The sequence below is a fragment of the Cryptomeria japonica genome, chromosome 1, assembly GCF_030272615.1.
Source record: "Cryptomeria japonica chromosome 1, Sugi_1.0, whole genome shotgun sequence".
NCBI lineage: Eukaryota > Viridiplantae > Streptophyta > Pinopsida > Cupressales > Cupressaceae > Cryptomeria > Cryptomeria japonica.
This window is the reverse complement of record NC_081405.1, coordinates 502,835,812-502,850,543: the sequence shown is the minus strand read 5'-3', so window position 1 is coordinate 502,850,543 and position 14,732 is coordinate 502,835,812. Positions and strand designations below refer to the sequence as shown.

The following is a 14,732-nucleotide window of genomic DNA, read 5'->3' as shown; positions in this document are numbered from 1 at the left end:
AATGACAAAATGACAAATAGTCGACGAAGTGGATGAGATCAAAGCACATTAAATGTTTTACACACATTTCTAAAAGGAAGCAAACTCCATCAAATGGTGCATTTTATAATAATAATGCTTACAGCATGGGCGATGGGGTAGATGAGAAAACCGACTAAATCCAAAATTTAAAATATTTAAATACATTTAAAAAAAGAGGAGGTTACGTTGATTCCTATGCCGACCGTCGAACCCAGTCTATTTTAGAAAAGACGTCATTAAGGTAACTTAATGCCTATATATATTGTAATCCTTGGCCCTCTTGTGAGTGTGTATATCTCAATGATTGTGATTCTACGAAAGTTGTAAATATGAATGGCCCAGCAGCTCATAAGTCCTTCAACAATGGAGAAATCTGTGCAGATAGCATGTTCGAGAGCGAGGAAGAACAACTCGCCGGACAAGCAGAGGCATGGAAATACACATTTGCGTTTGTCGAGTCTTTGGCAGTAAAGTCCATCGTTTTGCTCGGAATCCCCGACATCATTGCGCGCCACGGCCCCAAAGCAACGCTTTCCCTCTCGCAAATCGCAGCGGAGCTGCCCAGCAAAAAGCCCGACGTCAATTGCCTCTTCAGAATTCTGCGCTTCCTCGTTGCCAAGAATTTTTTCAGGGCCGAAACGAGTGGCGGCGCAAATGAAGTGAGATATGGGCTAACGCCTGCCTCTAAATGGATGGTAAAAGACGGCGCGGCGGCGCCGTCGCTCTCCATGACTGCCATGCTACTTATGCAGAACGACGTGACGAGCGTTGCGCCGTGGCACCATTTCAATGAGTGCGTTCTTGACGGTGGAGTGGCCTTCGAGAGGGCTCATGGCCTTCATATTTGGGACTACGGTGCTGCGCACCCTGAGTACAACGACCTCTTCAACCAAGCCATGGCCTGCAACGCTAACATCGTGATAAAGGCCATTTTGGCTAAATACGAGGGGTTTCAGGGCTTGAATTCCTTGGTAGACGTCGGAGGAGGAACTGGAACGACCGTTGCAGAGATTGTGAAGGCTCACCCAACTATCAATGGGATTAATTACGATCTTCCCCATGTTATAGCTACGGCTCCCAAAATCCCGGGTATAATTAATTTTACTATACGACTTGTAATAACAAAATGGGGTGGCCTTAAATGGACTTGCTTTTTCTTTCATTGACTAAAAATGTCCTCTTTTTTTTTGTTTTTGCAGGGGTAAAGCATGTTGGAGGAGACATGTTCAGAGAGGTGCCTTCCGCAGATGCTGTATTCATGAAGGTCGGTGAATCGAATTCGGTGCTTATTTTTTGTATGCCCTGGGTGTGAGGGAGGGTTTCTTAATGGGTGTTTTGTATTTTTCTTTAAATTTTGCAGTGGATAATGCATGATTGGGGGGACGAGGACTGTGTAAAGATTCTGAAGCAATGTAGAAAGGCGATTCCAGAAACAGGGAAAGTGATCATTGTGGATACGGTTCTGAACGCCCGAGAGAAGACGGCGCTCGATCCTAGTTTGGGTCTTGTGTTTGATCTGGTAATGATCGCTCACAGCTCTGGTGGGAAAGAGAGAACTGAGGAGGAATGGAGGAATCTGTTGAATGAAGGAGGATTTCCTCGTTTCAATGTTATAGCCATACCAGCATTGCAGTCTGTGATTGAAGCTTTTCCTTATTAGCGCTCTTTTGTGTATGTATGTACAGTGAAATTGGTTGCCATACTTATTAATGGAGCGTTTGCAGCTTTCCATCTCCCAAACCCACTATCGAAATGGAGGCATTTCATCAACTAGAAATAAAGATCCACGCGTATCATAACTTTATATTACAAATGGTAGTTTGTTTGGATGCCGTTTGCTTAATAAGTTAAAATACCTTTGTTTCCTGTCAATTTGAATATAATATTGTTAAAGGGCACCCAAAGTTCCCGTTACTTACTATCTTTGAGATTTTCCAATAATTCAAATTTTTATTATAACAGATTATTAAAATTCAGGTTTATATTATTAAATGTCATGTCATGTTATTGTGAAGTTGTTCAAGTGTATAAAATAAGAAACTTATAATTATGGATTCAGTCATGTTTTTGTTGTTGGTTTCTTTATTTAATAGAACACAAATTTATTTTTTGGATTATATTAAATAGATTTCTTTTCATATAATTAAGAATGATTATCACTAAAAAAAATTTAGATAACAATTAATATTATATTATAAAAAATAATATTTTTTAAAATATAAAAATATATTCATAATTATAGCGTATGATTAATTATAATTTTTTACCCTTCTCAATAAAAAAATGTACAAGCATAAATGTGTTTTTTGTATTATAGTTGACAATTGATCATGTGTATTGAGTAATTATTTAGTGATGGTTATCTATTCAAAGTTACCCTTAAAAATACTCTAGATATGTTGGTAATATTATCAGTTTTTTTTACTGATCTCACCAAGGATTAAACCTTTTTGAGTGCAAGACCATCAACTCCTTAAGGGATGAGGTCATGGTCCTTTAGATGAAGTTGCAAAAGAAATCCAAGTTTAACATTTTATTTTTACCACTTTTGACATTAAGATGAACATTTTTAAAATAATCTTCAATTTCCGACAACTATAACTTTTAAACTATTAAGAATTTGAAGATGATGTAAATTAGTGATTTGTAGCATTTTGTCTATAGATTCTAAATATATTTTTTTCAATTTTTTTTGAAGATTTTTTTAAAAAAATTTCCATCTCCCTCGAAAAATAGTTTTTACAGCAAACTACATTTTTTAAGAGTGATGTGCCTCCCGAAATATATAACTTTTTTTCTATAAATGATAAAAACTCAATTCTTTCAAATTTTGGTTTGTATCATCAATATCCAGGGCTTGTTGTTGGTTTGATAGTGATATGTTGATTTTTTTTTCATTTTATTAGTTTTGAAGTCCGACTAGTTATAATTCAGACATAGGTTTAGGTTTGAACGCATAACTTGTTCTATACATATCGAAATTCAATTTTATTTTTTTTTGTTAGAAAGAAGATATCAATACCTAAGGCATAGATATTTTTCAGAATTTTTTGAATTAGTTTCCTATTTTTCCCAATGCATTGAACAGAGAAGTTCATGTTCCATGAAAAAACAATATTCCATAAAATTAAAAAAATAAGAACATAATAAATTCACAATTAAATAAAATTATACTCGTTGGAAAGCTTTCTCCAAGCACTACCATTTTATATTTTTGGGTTATCAAGATTCTTTCATTTGAGCCTTGAACCAGAGGTTTGAAGGCAAAAATTTCTCAGAATTTTGAAGAATTTGAGGAGAGATCTCAAAAAAGGCAGTTCGATTGGTTCGAGCGAAGGGGAGTTCAATTGAACCCCCCTTCGCTCGAACCCCATAGGCAAAGTAATGGTGCGTATTTTCATGTAATGGTCAGGTTCAAATGAACCCTACCTTTTGTATCTATCGGTGTTTGTTCAAACCCTGGCCGACCCAAATTTCATTTTTTTTTTACATTTTATTATGTCATATAAATATACATATTTTTTTTCTTTTTTTTACACACAAATGATCAAAACAATTCGCATTTTTGGATGAAAGAAGACATTTGAAATTTATTTTGAGGGCAATAATTTGAAGATATTTGAAGGTTATTTTAAAAGCATAGGGAACAAGAAGAGAGGGCAAAATAAGACTTCAAGGAATTATTCACCCAAAACAGAACAAAGATATCGAGAACAAAGAAGGAAAAGATATCATGATGCAAGTATCTATTTTTATTTTTATTTCTATTTAATTTTATATGTATTATGTACTGAAAATTATGTTTATTTGTTAGTATTAGTTAAATATTTTTTATCTAATATTTTTATGAAAATTATTTTAAATAATATTAATTAAATTAAATTAATTTAATTTATATAATAATTCTATCTTAATTAATTCTAAATGATTTTATTTTTATTAAATCAATTGGAAATAGTAGGATTAAAAATAATTATGTTTTAATTTGAAATAATATGTGTATTTGCATTTCAAATTCCATTAACTTGCTTGTTGTGTAATTGACATTTTCTCTCCCCCCTTAAGTCCATTTATAATAGATCACAATTTTAATTTAAAATTTAGATCTTTAGGACCCCTCTCTTTCCCATTTATAATTTAATTTAGATAGTCCATAAATATATGATTTAATTTAGATTTTGAAACCATGTGTCTTTATAGTTTAGCAAACACTTCAATTGGTGCTTTAAAATTAATAAACTTGTCTTTTGTGTCTTGAGCAATAGGCTCTTTTTGTTTTATCCTAAGAAAGGGGCCTGCCTCCCGAGTAGCCCTTAAGGCTCAGTGAGAGGGAATGACCCAAAGTGGTAACAAGCTAAATCCAAGCTCTTCTAAACCACTATAAATAAAAGTGATTGTAACGAAAGTTGCAAGCAACAGGTGCTAGAATGGCATAGCGACGTTAACTCGTCGGATCTATGCCCACCTGAACGAATGCCCTTACTAGACACCTTTTGTGTTAGAAGCCAAAAACCTTCTAGTTGTTGGCATAGGAGGTCAGACCTTTGAAGCAGCTCACATTCTTACGGGTCTTAGTAGAGATACAAAGTTCGCCACAAGGAGTTTTCATGGGGACTAGTGATTAGTTGCCCCAGAGAAGTGAGTGTCGTGGAGGAGAGCCAGTGGGGTCAAGCACCTAAGTATTTTCTCTGAATTGCATAGCTCAGGGTAACCCCCTAAGTGAGATTCAACAACTGTTGTCCCGTCCAGCCCTAGGATTTGTGCTCGCATGATCAAAACAATCAAACACTTTCAAACAAACAAACATTGTATCTTCTTTGTTTTCAAGTGTATGCAAAAATATTTCACATTATACTTTCAAGTCCCCTTAAAGCCTATATTATGTGATACTAGGACCTATTATGTGATATTAAGATCTATTATATGTGATAATACCTATCTTAAATATGACATTATAGAACCTAAATTATGACATAATAGGTCTTATTATGACTTATTAACATGACCACATATGCAAAAACATTTCACATTAAATATACTTGAGTCTGGGCGTTAAGACCTATATTTATGAGATATTAGGGCCTATTATGTATGTGATAAATTAATGACCTATTATAGCATAATTTAGGTCCTAATATCACACACATAATAGGTCCTAATATTTGCATATATTATAGGTCTTAAGGGGAGTCAAGTATAATGAGAAATGTTTTGCATATGTGGTCATGTATTAAGCCATAATTAATAAGACCTATTATGTCATAATAGGTTCTAACTTATGTCATATTTAAGACCTATTTAATCGCATGTGATGAGTCCTTTAATATCACATAATACCTATCCTAATATCACATAATATATCTATCTTAAGGGGAGTCAAGTATATTAATGTGAAATGTTTTTGTATACGTGGTCATATTAAGTAATAATAAGACCTATTATGTGATATTAGGACTTATTATGTGATTATAGGTCTTAAATATGACATAAATTTACAACCTATTATGTCATAATAGGCTCTATTCATATGACTTAATATGACCACATATGCAAAAACATTTCACATTATACTCAAGAGTCCACTTAAGACATGTATTATAAAGATATCAGGACCTATTACATGTAATAATAGGACCTATTATACAATAATAGGTATTAAATATGACATAATAGTCCACCTATTATTCAAACATAATATCTAGGTCTTATTAAATGACTTGAAAATTTGGTTTCAAATTGAATTTCATTGCATTAAAAATATTCTCTATCATCTTAAATTATGTGCAGAACGAGCTCGAGAAGAAGGGAGTTCTCAAGTGGGAGTTGAGGCAAATGAACATGTTGAATAACACAATATAGTTGATGAACATAGGGAGGATCTTCCTGATAGGATTAACCTAGCCTACTCAACCTTCCTTAAGTTGATGTTGCTCAATTCCACCAACTCACTAAGCCTAGATGCTTTCTAGGCCTCCAAGTCCCTCTCACTCTTTTCTAGAGCTTGAATCTTGCCCTTACTAGGGTGTTTTCTTCAGGTGTTTTGGTTAGGAACCCTATCAATTCACTATGCTTCTCAAGTGCTCAATTCTAACCTTTTAGCCTCAACTTGTCATAATGACCCCCAATTGATATGAGATGTTGCAGAGTTGTAATAAGGTCTTCTATCATAATTTTAGTGCATATGGATTCCATTGGTGGGTTACAACCTTAAGATTTCCTACCGGTTTCACAATCTTGGCTAGAAAAGGGCTACAAGGAATTAGGCCTAATTAGGCCTCCAAGACTGGTTTTCTAGGGCTTGGAGGAAAATGACTCAAAGAACCCCCAAACAAGTTTAAATTTTCTTCAATGATACACCCATGCCTAATATATTTTTGTGGTTTTAGGCCCTGGTCTGACCGCACAAGGTATGAACCCCAAAATGAGGGTTTGTAGGGTTTTAAAGGCCTTTAACCGACAGTGAGTAGGCAACTTGGGGTTTTGATGTTAAATAGATTCTTCAAGACTCCTCCTTGTACATAAAAGTCTTCCCCAACCCCTTGGACTCCTCAAAATTTAGAAATGGTGATCTTGCATTCACCCCTGCACTCTTCACCCCTTTTTCACCTTTTCTTCTCTAGCCGGGTTGCTCCCGGACTTGCCTAGAATGAGGTGACAGTCATATCCAAACACTTCTCCAGCACTTGAACCTGCATATTTACAATGTATAGGAGGTTTCCAGCCATACCCCAACTAGCCGTGATGGCATCATGTGTGGGACTCATGGGGCAACCATATTTACAAGGAAATTGTTATTTACAAGCCAAAACTGGATACTTGTGAACCAAATCACTTAAATAGTAGTAAATGCTAAATACAAAGCTTGAAAATGAAAATATTACCCTAAAAAACACTAGTAAAACTCAATCCATCATTTTATTCATGGATTCAATCCATTAAACCTTCAAATAATGCAAAAATTGACAAAAATAATGAAAAGTGCAGTCCAAAATCTTGTATTTTGATTATTTCTTTCAAAATCCAAGTACACCAACCTTGATAAACATGCAAGAGGGGGTTTATATAGCTTTCCCATGTGTGGAGTCCTTCCATGGCATTGGGAAATCCCTAAATCCACCGCTAACCAATTTTCAGGATAAAAATTGTCATGACAACTTTTTGCAACTTTATGATTTTTGCACTTTTGATCTCTCCCACCTAAGAGACTTATATCCAGTCATCACATATGACATTTCAAACATGTCTAAGGCCTATTTAACCCTCTCTAATTCTTTTTCCAACTTTTAGCACTTTTGACCAACAAAAGGCCAAACACCTACTCAAACTCACTATTTACACAAAAATGCAAACCTAGGTAAAATGAACTCCACCTAGACCTACATTGACAAAAATACTCACTCTTGGACCCTCCTATCTATCCTTATTCATTACTGACTTGGCTAAGGTCATTACAAGCCAAAATTTGTAAAAACAAGAAAACTAGGACCTAGGTGCTACTACACCATTCTCCCTAACAAAAAGAGATCATGAGGAATCAGTGTTGGATCAATGCCAAGATTTTGGAGGTTTGACTCCATCACCCATGTAGCCTCAACATCATCCATTCCCTGTCATTTAATGAGGTGCTCCCAATAGGCTTGATGCCTAGTCTTCTTGGCAATTCTTGAACTCAATACCTTCTCAGCCTTAGGATTAGGCTTGGCCGGTAACTGAAAGTTATGCACATCATCTAAAACCTCTATGGGACTACATTATACACCTTGGATTGGCCCCTTTTATGCAACCAAGTCGGCTATGTTAAAAACCAGTGACAAGCCTATGTCACTAGGAAGATCTACTTTGTATGCATTTTCACCATACTTAGCTAGAATGGAAAATGGACCTATCCTTCTCATCTGCAACTTGTTTGGAACTCCTTGCTATAGTCTTTCTTTGTTCAAGTACACCATAACAAGATCCCCCACTTGAAATTGTATATTTCTCCTTTTCATGAACTTTTTGTTTTATTTTGCTTGTGTTCTCCTTCAAAGCTTGCCTAACTGATTCATGGACCTCCTTCATGGACTGAGAAAAGTCCTTTGCATATCCACTTATGATTTCTGCTCTTCCTAAATCCCTCAACTCAAAAATGCCTCTAGGGTGCACACCATAGACTACTTCAAAAGGACTCTTACTAGTAGTCCTATTTATGGTGTCATTGTATGCATATTCAGATTGAGCAAGTACTTGATCCCATGTCTACCCTTACTCCTTGGTAAGGCATCTCAACAAGTTTCCCAAACTTCTATTCACCACCTTGGTCTAACCATCTGTTTGAGGATGGTAGGCTGATCCAAAAGAGAGGTTTGTGCCAAGCTTTTGCCATAATGTTTTCCAAAAATGACTCATAAATTCGGAGTCCCTGTCTGAAACTATGCTCAATGGTAAACCATGTATCCTTACTATTTCCTTAAAAAACAACTGAGCTATGTGGCACACATCATGAGTGGTCTTACAAGGCACAAAGTGAGCCATTTTGCTAAATCTGTCCACAATGACATAAATACTGTCATATCCTTGCTTTGTCTTTGGAAAACCTACCACAAAGTCCATGCTAATGCATTCCCAAGGTCTACTTGGTATGGGAAGTGGTTGATACAAACCGGCATTTGTTGAAGTACCTTTGGCTTTTTGACAAACTATGCAAGTCTCCACAAGCCTCTTCACATCTTGATTCATCCTTGGCCAATAATAGAACCTCTGAACCAACTCGTGAGTCTTATTGACTCCAAAGTGACCACTAAGGCTGCCATTGTGTTTCTCTTGTATGAGATTTTCCCTCATTGAGCCTTTAGGCACACAAAGCTACCCACCCTTGAATAATAGCCCATTTTGTAAAGTGAAATCTAAGTATTCACTATGGAAATGATTTTGGTACTCCTTGCATACTTGGTAGGCACTTGAGAAGTCTTCATCCTCTGCATACAAGTCTTTAAAACTATCCACACCTGTGCTTCTCAGTTGAATTTCTTGGACTGTCAAGAGCCTCCTACTTAGTGCATCAGCTACCCGGTTTAGCTGCCCTTTCTTGTGCTTAATGGTGAATGTATAGGCCTGCATATACTCCACCTATTTCATGTGTTTGTGACTAAGTTTGTCTTGGGAATTCAGAAAACTCAATGCTTGGTTATCCGTATACACCACAAATTCTTTGGGTAGGAGATAGTGTCTCCATTTTCTCAATGCTTGCACCAAAGCATACAATTCAAGATCATAAGAGGAGTATTTCCTCTTGGCATCACTTGGTTTCTCACTATGGAAGGCTACTAGTCTTCCCTCTTGGCTTAGGACATCACCTACTACAACATTGCTTGCATCATACTCTATAATAAAAAATTTCTCAAAACTAGGCAACACTAGTACTGGTTGGGTAGCTATCTTCTCCTTCAAGGTTTCAAAACCTTTTTTTGCTGCTTCACCCCACTGAAACTTGGCCTTCATACCACCTCCAATGATGTCTAATATTGGGGCATATATAGAATTGAATTGCCTAATAAACTTCCAGTAGTACTGGGCTAATCCTTGGAAGCTTCTCACCTCTATTGTTGATCTAGGAGTAGGCCAATGTACAATGGCTTCAACTTTGTTGGGGTCCATCTTGAGGTTTCCTTGAGACAACTCAAACCCAAGATAAACCAACTCCTGCTTGACAAACTCACACTTATCCAAATTCATGGTTAGCTTCTCATCATACAATCTTTGTAATACATCTTGCAAATGACTAATATGTGCTTCTCTATCCTTATTGAAAATGAGAATATCATCAAGATATACTACCACAAATTTAACTATGAAGTTCTTCATCACCTCATTCATAAGTCTCATGAAGGTTCTTAGAGCATTGGATAAGCTAAATGGCATTACAAGCCACTCATAAAGACCTTTAGTAGTCTTAAATGCAGTCTTCCATTCATCACCCTCCTTAATTCTAATTTGATGATAGCCACTCTTAAGGTCAATCTTGGTAAAGTACTTGGCTTCCCCTAAACAATCCATTAGGTCTTCTATTCTATGAATAGGGAACCTATATCTGATGGTGATCCTATTTATGGCTCTAGAATCAATATACAATCTCCAAGTACCACCTTTTTTTGGTGCCAACATGGTAGGGACAACACAAGGGCTAATACTCTTCCTAATTAGGCCTTGGTCTAAGATCTCTTGGATTTGCTTGGCAATTTCAACATTTTATTGAGGAGTCATTTTATAGGCTGCCTTATTAGGCAAGGATGCTCCAGGAATGAAGTCTATTTGATGGATTATGGTTCTTTTAGGAGGTAAGGTGGTTGGTTGTCCTTCACTTACTATACCTTTGAATTTCTTCAACAATTCTTGCACCTCTAATGGTAAATCTTGCTTCTCTTTCTTGTCTTCTTCTTTGGGCTTCATCACAAGTGCAAACCCTATACCTTCACCTTCCTCAAGTGTCTTTAAGAACTACTTTTCACTCACCAAAAGAACATTAGGACCTGTTGCCCTTTTTTCACCTTCCTCAAGGATAGACTGAATCTTGAATGTGACTCCTTCCTTCTTGAATGAATATGCATTCTTGGCTCCATCATGGATAGCTTGTTTATCAAATTGCCATGGTCTTCCTAATAGAAGATGGCATGCATCCATGGGTAGGACATCACATAACACCTTGTCCTTATACCTCCCAATGGTAAAATCCACCCATGCTTGCTCATTAACAAGAACATGTTGTCCTTTATTCAACCAAGTGACTCTATAAGGGTTGTTGTGAGGTATCCTCTAAAATTTGAGCTTGCTCACTGCCTCTTTTGACACAATCTTGTCTATGGACCCTGAATCAATGATCACTTTGCACACTTTATCCAAAATCTTGCATTTGATCCTAAGCAAGGACCTTCTTTGGCTAGGCTCTTCTCTGACTAGTTCTTTGATCAAAGTTCTCCTTATCATCAAGTTTTCACCTACTTCTGACTCCAAGGCAACTTCTGAAGTCTTGCCACTTGAAGACTCTTCTTGAAGATAGCTCACTCTTCCTTCACCACCATGTGATGATAATCCCTTCTCTGGACACCTATATGCTGGATGACCAAGTTGGTTACAATGGTAACACTTCATTGTTGGAAAGTATGAGGAACCTCTACCTTGGCTACTAGATCTTCCTCTGGAACCACTATTTGATCCCCTTCCTCTATTGAATCCTCCTCTACTGCTGCCACTATCTTGTTTCTCAGTGAGTTTAGACTCTCCTTGTGTTCTTTGTTCAAAACTTCTTCCACCAAAGCCTCCTCTATGGCCTCTATTGTCTTTTCCTTTAACTTTGCCCCTATTATTGCTTGAGTCATGTCTTCTTTTCAGTTTTTCCTCCACCTTAAGAGCAAGTTGAAAAGTTTGATGGACTGTTTTTGGGCTCATCAAACTGATTTCTTCTTGGATGTTCCATTGTGGGCCATTTAGGTACCTAGCAACCTTGAGACTTCCCTCTTCTACCACATGAGATCTAAGGATAAGTTTATGGAACTCTTCTGTGTAGCTACTGACATCAAGATCTTTCTACCTTAATTTTTGCCTCTTCCTATGAATTTGCACTTCATAGTCATCAGGGAGATAGACTTCTTTGATTTTAACTAACATCCCTTTCCAAGAAGAGATGGGTGCTTTTCCCATTTTCTTCCTCTCATCTTGTACAAATTGCCACCATGTGAGAGAAGCTCCTCTCATCCTGGACTTGGCTATCCTAACTCTCTGGGCTTTAGTTATGCATTCACACTCAAAGTGGTTCTCCATACCTTCTATCCATTCTAGGACCACTTCTGCCTCCATCTTGCCAGTGAACAATGGCAATCCTTCCAATGACTTACCACTCAAGGCCTTCAATGCCTTCAAGAAGGGTTCTTGCTTTAAGATAGGATTAGGTTCAGGTATCTTGTCTATCTTTGCCACTTCATTACCCTTCCCTTTTGCTCCTTCCACCTTTATCAACACTTCATCTGCCTTGGTTTCAATTGCACCAAGCTTACTCTCCAATGCAATCAATTTCTCCCTCAGGAGTCTATTCTCTTCCTCTTGATCATCCACTTTCCTGGCCAACTCTGCATTGGTCACCATGTTGTCTCCAACTGACTCTCCTGACAACAAGGACATCAACCTTACCAACCCAAATCTCATAGGCTCTGATACCAATTTGATAGGACTAACCTAGCCTGCTCAACCTTCCTTAAGTTGTTGTTGCTCAATTCCACCAACTCACCAAACCTAGTTGCTTTCCAGACCTCCAAGTCCCTCTCACTCTCTTCTAGGGCTTGACTCTTGCCCTTACTAGGGTGTTTTCTTTAGGTGTTTTGGTTAGGAACCCTATCAATTCACTGTACTTGTCAAGTGCTCAATTCTGGCCTTTTAGCCTCAACTTGTCATAATGACCCCCAATTGATATGAGATGTTGCAGAGGTGTAATAAGGTCTTGTAACATGTTTTTAGTGCATATGGAGTCCATTGGTGGGTTTCAACCTTAATATTTCCTACCGGTTTCACAATCTTGCCTGGAAAATGACTACAAGGAATTAGGCCTAATTAGGCCTCCAAGACTAGTTTTCTAGGACTTGGAGGAAAATGACTCAAAGAACCCCCAAACAAGTTTAAATTTTCTTCAATGAGACACCCATGCCTAATATATTTTTGTGGTTTTAGGCCCTGGTTTGACCGTACAAGATATGAACCCCAAAATGAGGGTTTGTAGGGGTTTAAAGGCCTTTAACCGGCAGTGAGTAGGCAACTTGGGGTGTTTCTGTTAAATGGATTCTTCAAGACTCCTCCTTGTACATATAAGTCTACCCCAACCCCTTGGGGTCCTCCAAATTCAGAAATGGTGATCTTGCATTCACCCCTACACTCTTCACCCCTTTTTCACCTTTTCTTCTCTAGTCAGGTTGCTCTTGGACTCGCCTAGAATGAGGTGACAATCATATCCAAACACTTCTTTAGCACTTGAACCTGCATATTTACAATGTACAGGAGATTTCCAACCATACCCCAACTAGCCGTGATGGTAGCACGTGTGGGACTCATGGGGCAGCCATATTTACAAGGAAATTGCTATTTACAAGCCAAAACTAGCTACTTGTGAGCCAAATCACTTAAATAGTAGTAAATGATAAATACAAATATTTAAAATGAAAATCCTACCCTGAAACACACTACTAAAACTCAATCCCTTAAACCTTCAAAGAATGCAAAAATTGACAAAAATAATGAAAAGTGCAGTCCAAAATCTTGTATTTTGATTATAGCTTTCAAAATCCAAGTACACCAACCTTGATAAACATGCAAGAGGGGGTTTATATAGCTTTCCCATGTTTGGAGTCCTTCCATGGCATTGGGAAATCCCTAAATCCACCGCTAACCAATTTTCAGGACAAAAATTATCATGACAACTTTCAAAAGTTGTCATGACAACTTTTTGCAACTTTATGATTTTTGCACTTTTGATCTCTCCCACCTAAGAGACTTATATCCAATCATCACATATGACATTTCAAACATGTATAAGGCCTATTTAACCCTCTCTAATGCTTTTCCCAAATTTTAGCACTTTTGACCAACAAAAGGCCAAACACCTACTCAAACTCACTATTTACACAAAAATGCAAACCTAGGTAAAATGAACTCCACCTAGACCTACATTGACAAAATACTCACTCTTGGACCCTCCTGGAGTCCTTATTCATTACTGACTTGGCTAAGGTCAGTAAAAGCCAAAATTTGTAAAAACAAGAAAACTAGGACCTAGGTGCTCCTACACCACTTGCCCAAGTTGAACCAATGGAGGTTGAAGGAGAGGGGTCAGGCTCCTTACCTCCTACCACTGGTATGGATGAGCATATTGTGGATCTAGATAAAACGGTAAATAGAAATATTTTTTATAAAAATTTAGATCATTTACTTGAAATGGATGTGGATGAGTTGAAATGCCTTAATGAAGAACCTAGACATGCTAAAATGAAGTCAATGAATAAAAGTGTAAAAGAAATAATGTCTCATTTCAACAATCTTGATACTACACTAGAGAAAGCTCAATTGTTATCAATTCTACTTAATCATAAAGACTTAATAGATCCATTGAAATTGTTGGGTATAGATACAACAAGTCAAAAGAGGAAAACTTATCAGCTACAAAAATCTAATGTTGATAATGTTAAGAAAGGTTTGGTGAACATTGGTAAAAAATATTGAATAGTAGATAAGACCATTTCAAGAAGAGTGATGTTGACATCTTTAGTAAATGAAAGATTGCCTCAGAAAAGACAAATCTCTTCATTGTCATCTGAGTTTGGTTTTAGTAGAAGGACAATATCAAAATATGTGAAAAGGAGAAAGAGTTTGGATGATACTACCTTAGAAGGGAATTGGACAATTATGTGTAGAGCTCCTCATTCTGATAGAATTGGAGATGTTGTTAGGAACTTGGTGACAAGTTTTTGGAATGATAATACTCATCCTTCATCAAACAATAGAGATGTTATCAAACAAATTATTGGCCCTGATCGTTATGATCTCCATGTAAAATAGTGGTTAGACACAACAAAACATGAATTGTATGTGTTGTTTACTAAAACAAACCCTCATATAAAGATTGGACAAACCATGTTTGAATGGTTAAGGCCATATTATGTGAAGGTAAAAAAAGTCTTCAAAACTTATTTTTG

General features: G+C 36.9%; 1 protein-coding gene across 1 annotated transcript; it reads left to right on the top strand.

Moving 5' to 3' along the window:
• The first annotated feature begins 223 nt into the window (after positions 1-223).
• Positions 224-1,942, top strand: LOC131078159 ((R,S)-reticuline 7-O-methyltransferase). Its single transcript, XM_058015832.2, has 3 exons — positions 224-1,110; positions 1,221-1,285; positions 1,382-1,942. The coding sequence occupies exons 1-3, from the start codon at positions 351-353 to the stop codon at positions 1,679-1,681; spliced, it is 1,125 nt and encodes a 374-aa protein (XP_057871815.2). The 5' UTR covers positions 224-350; the 3' UTR covers positions 1,682-1,942.
• The last annotated feature ends 12,790 nt before the right edge of the window (positions 1,943-14,732 follow it).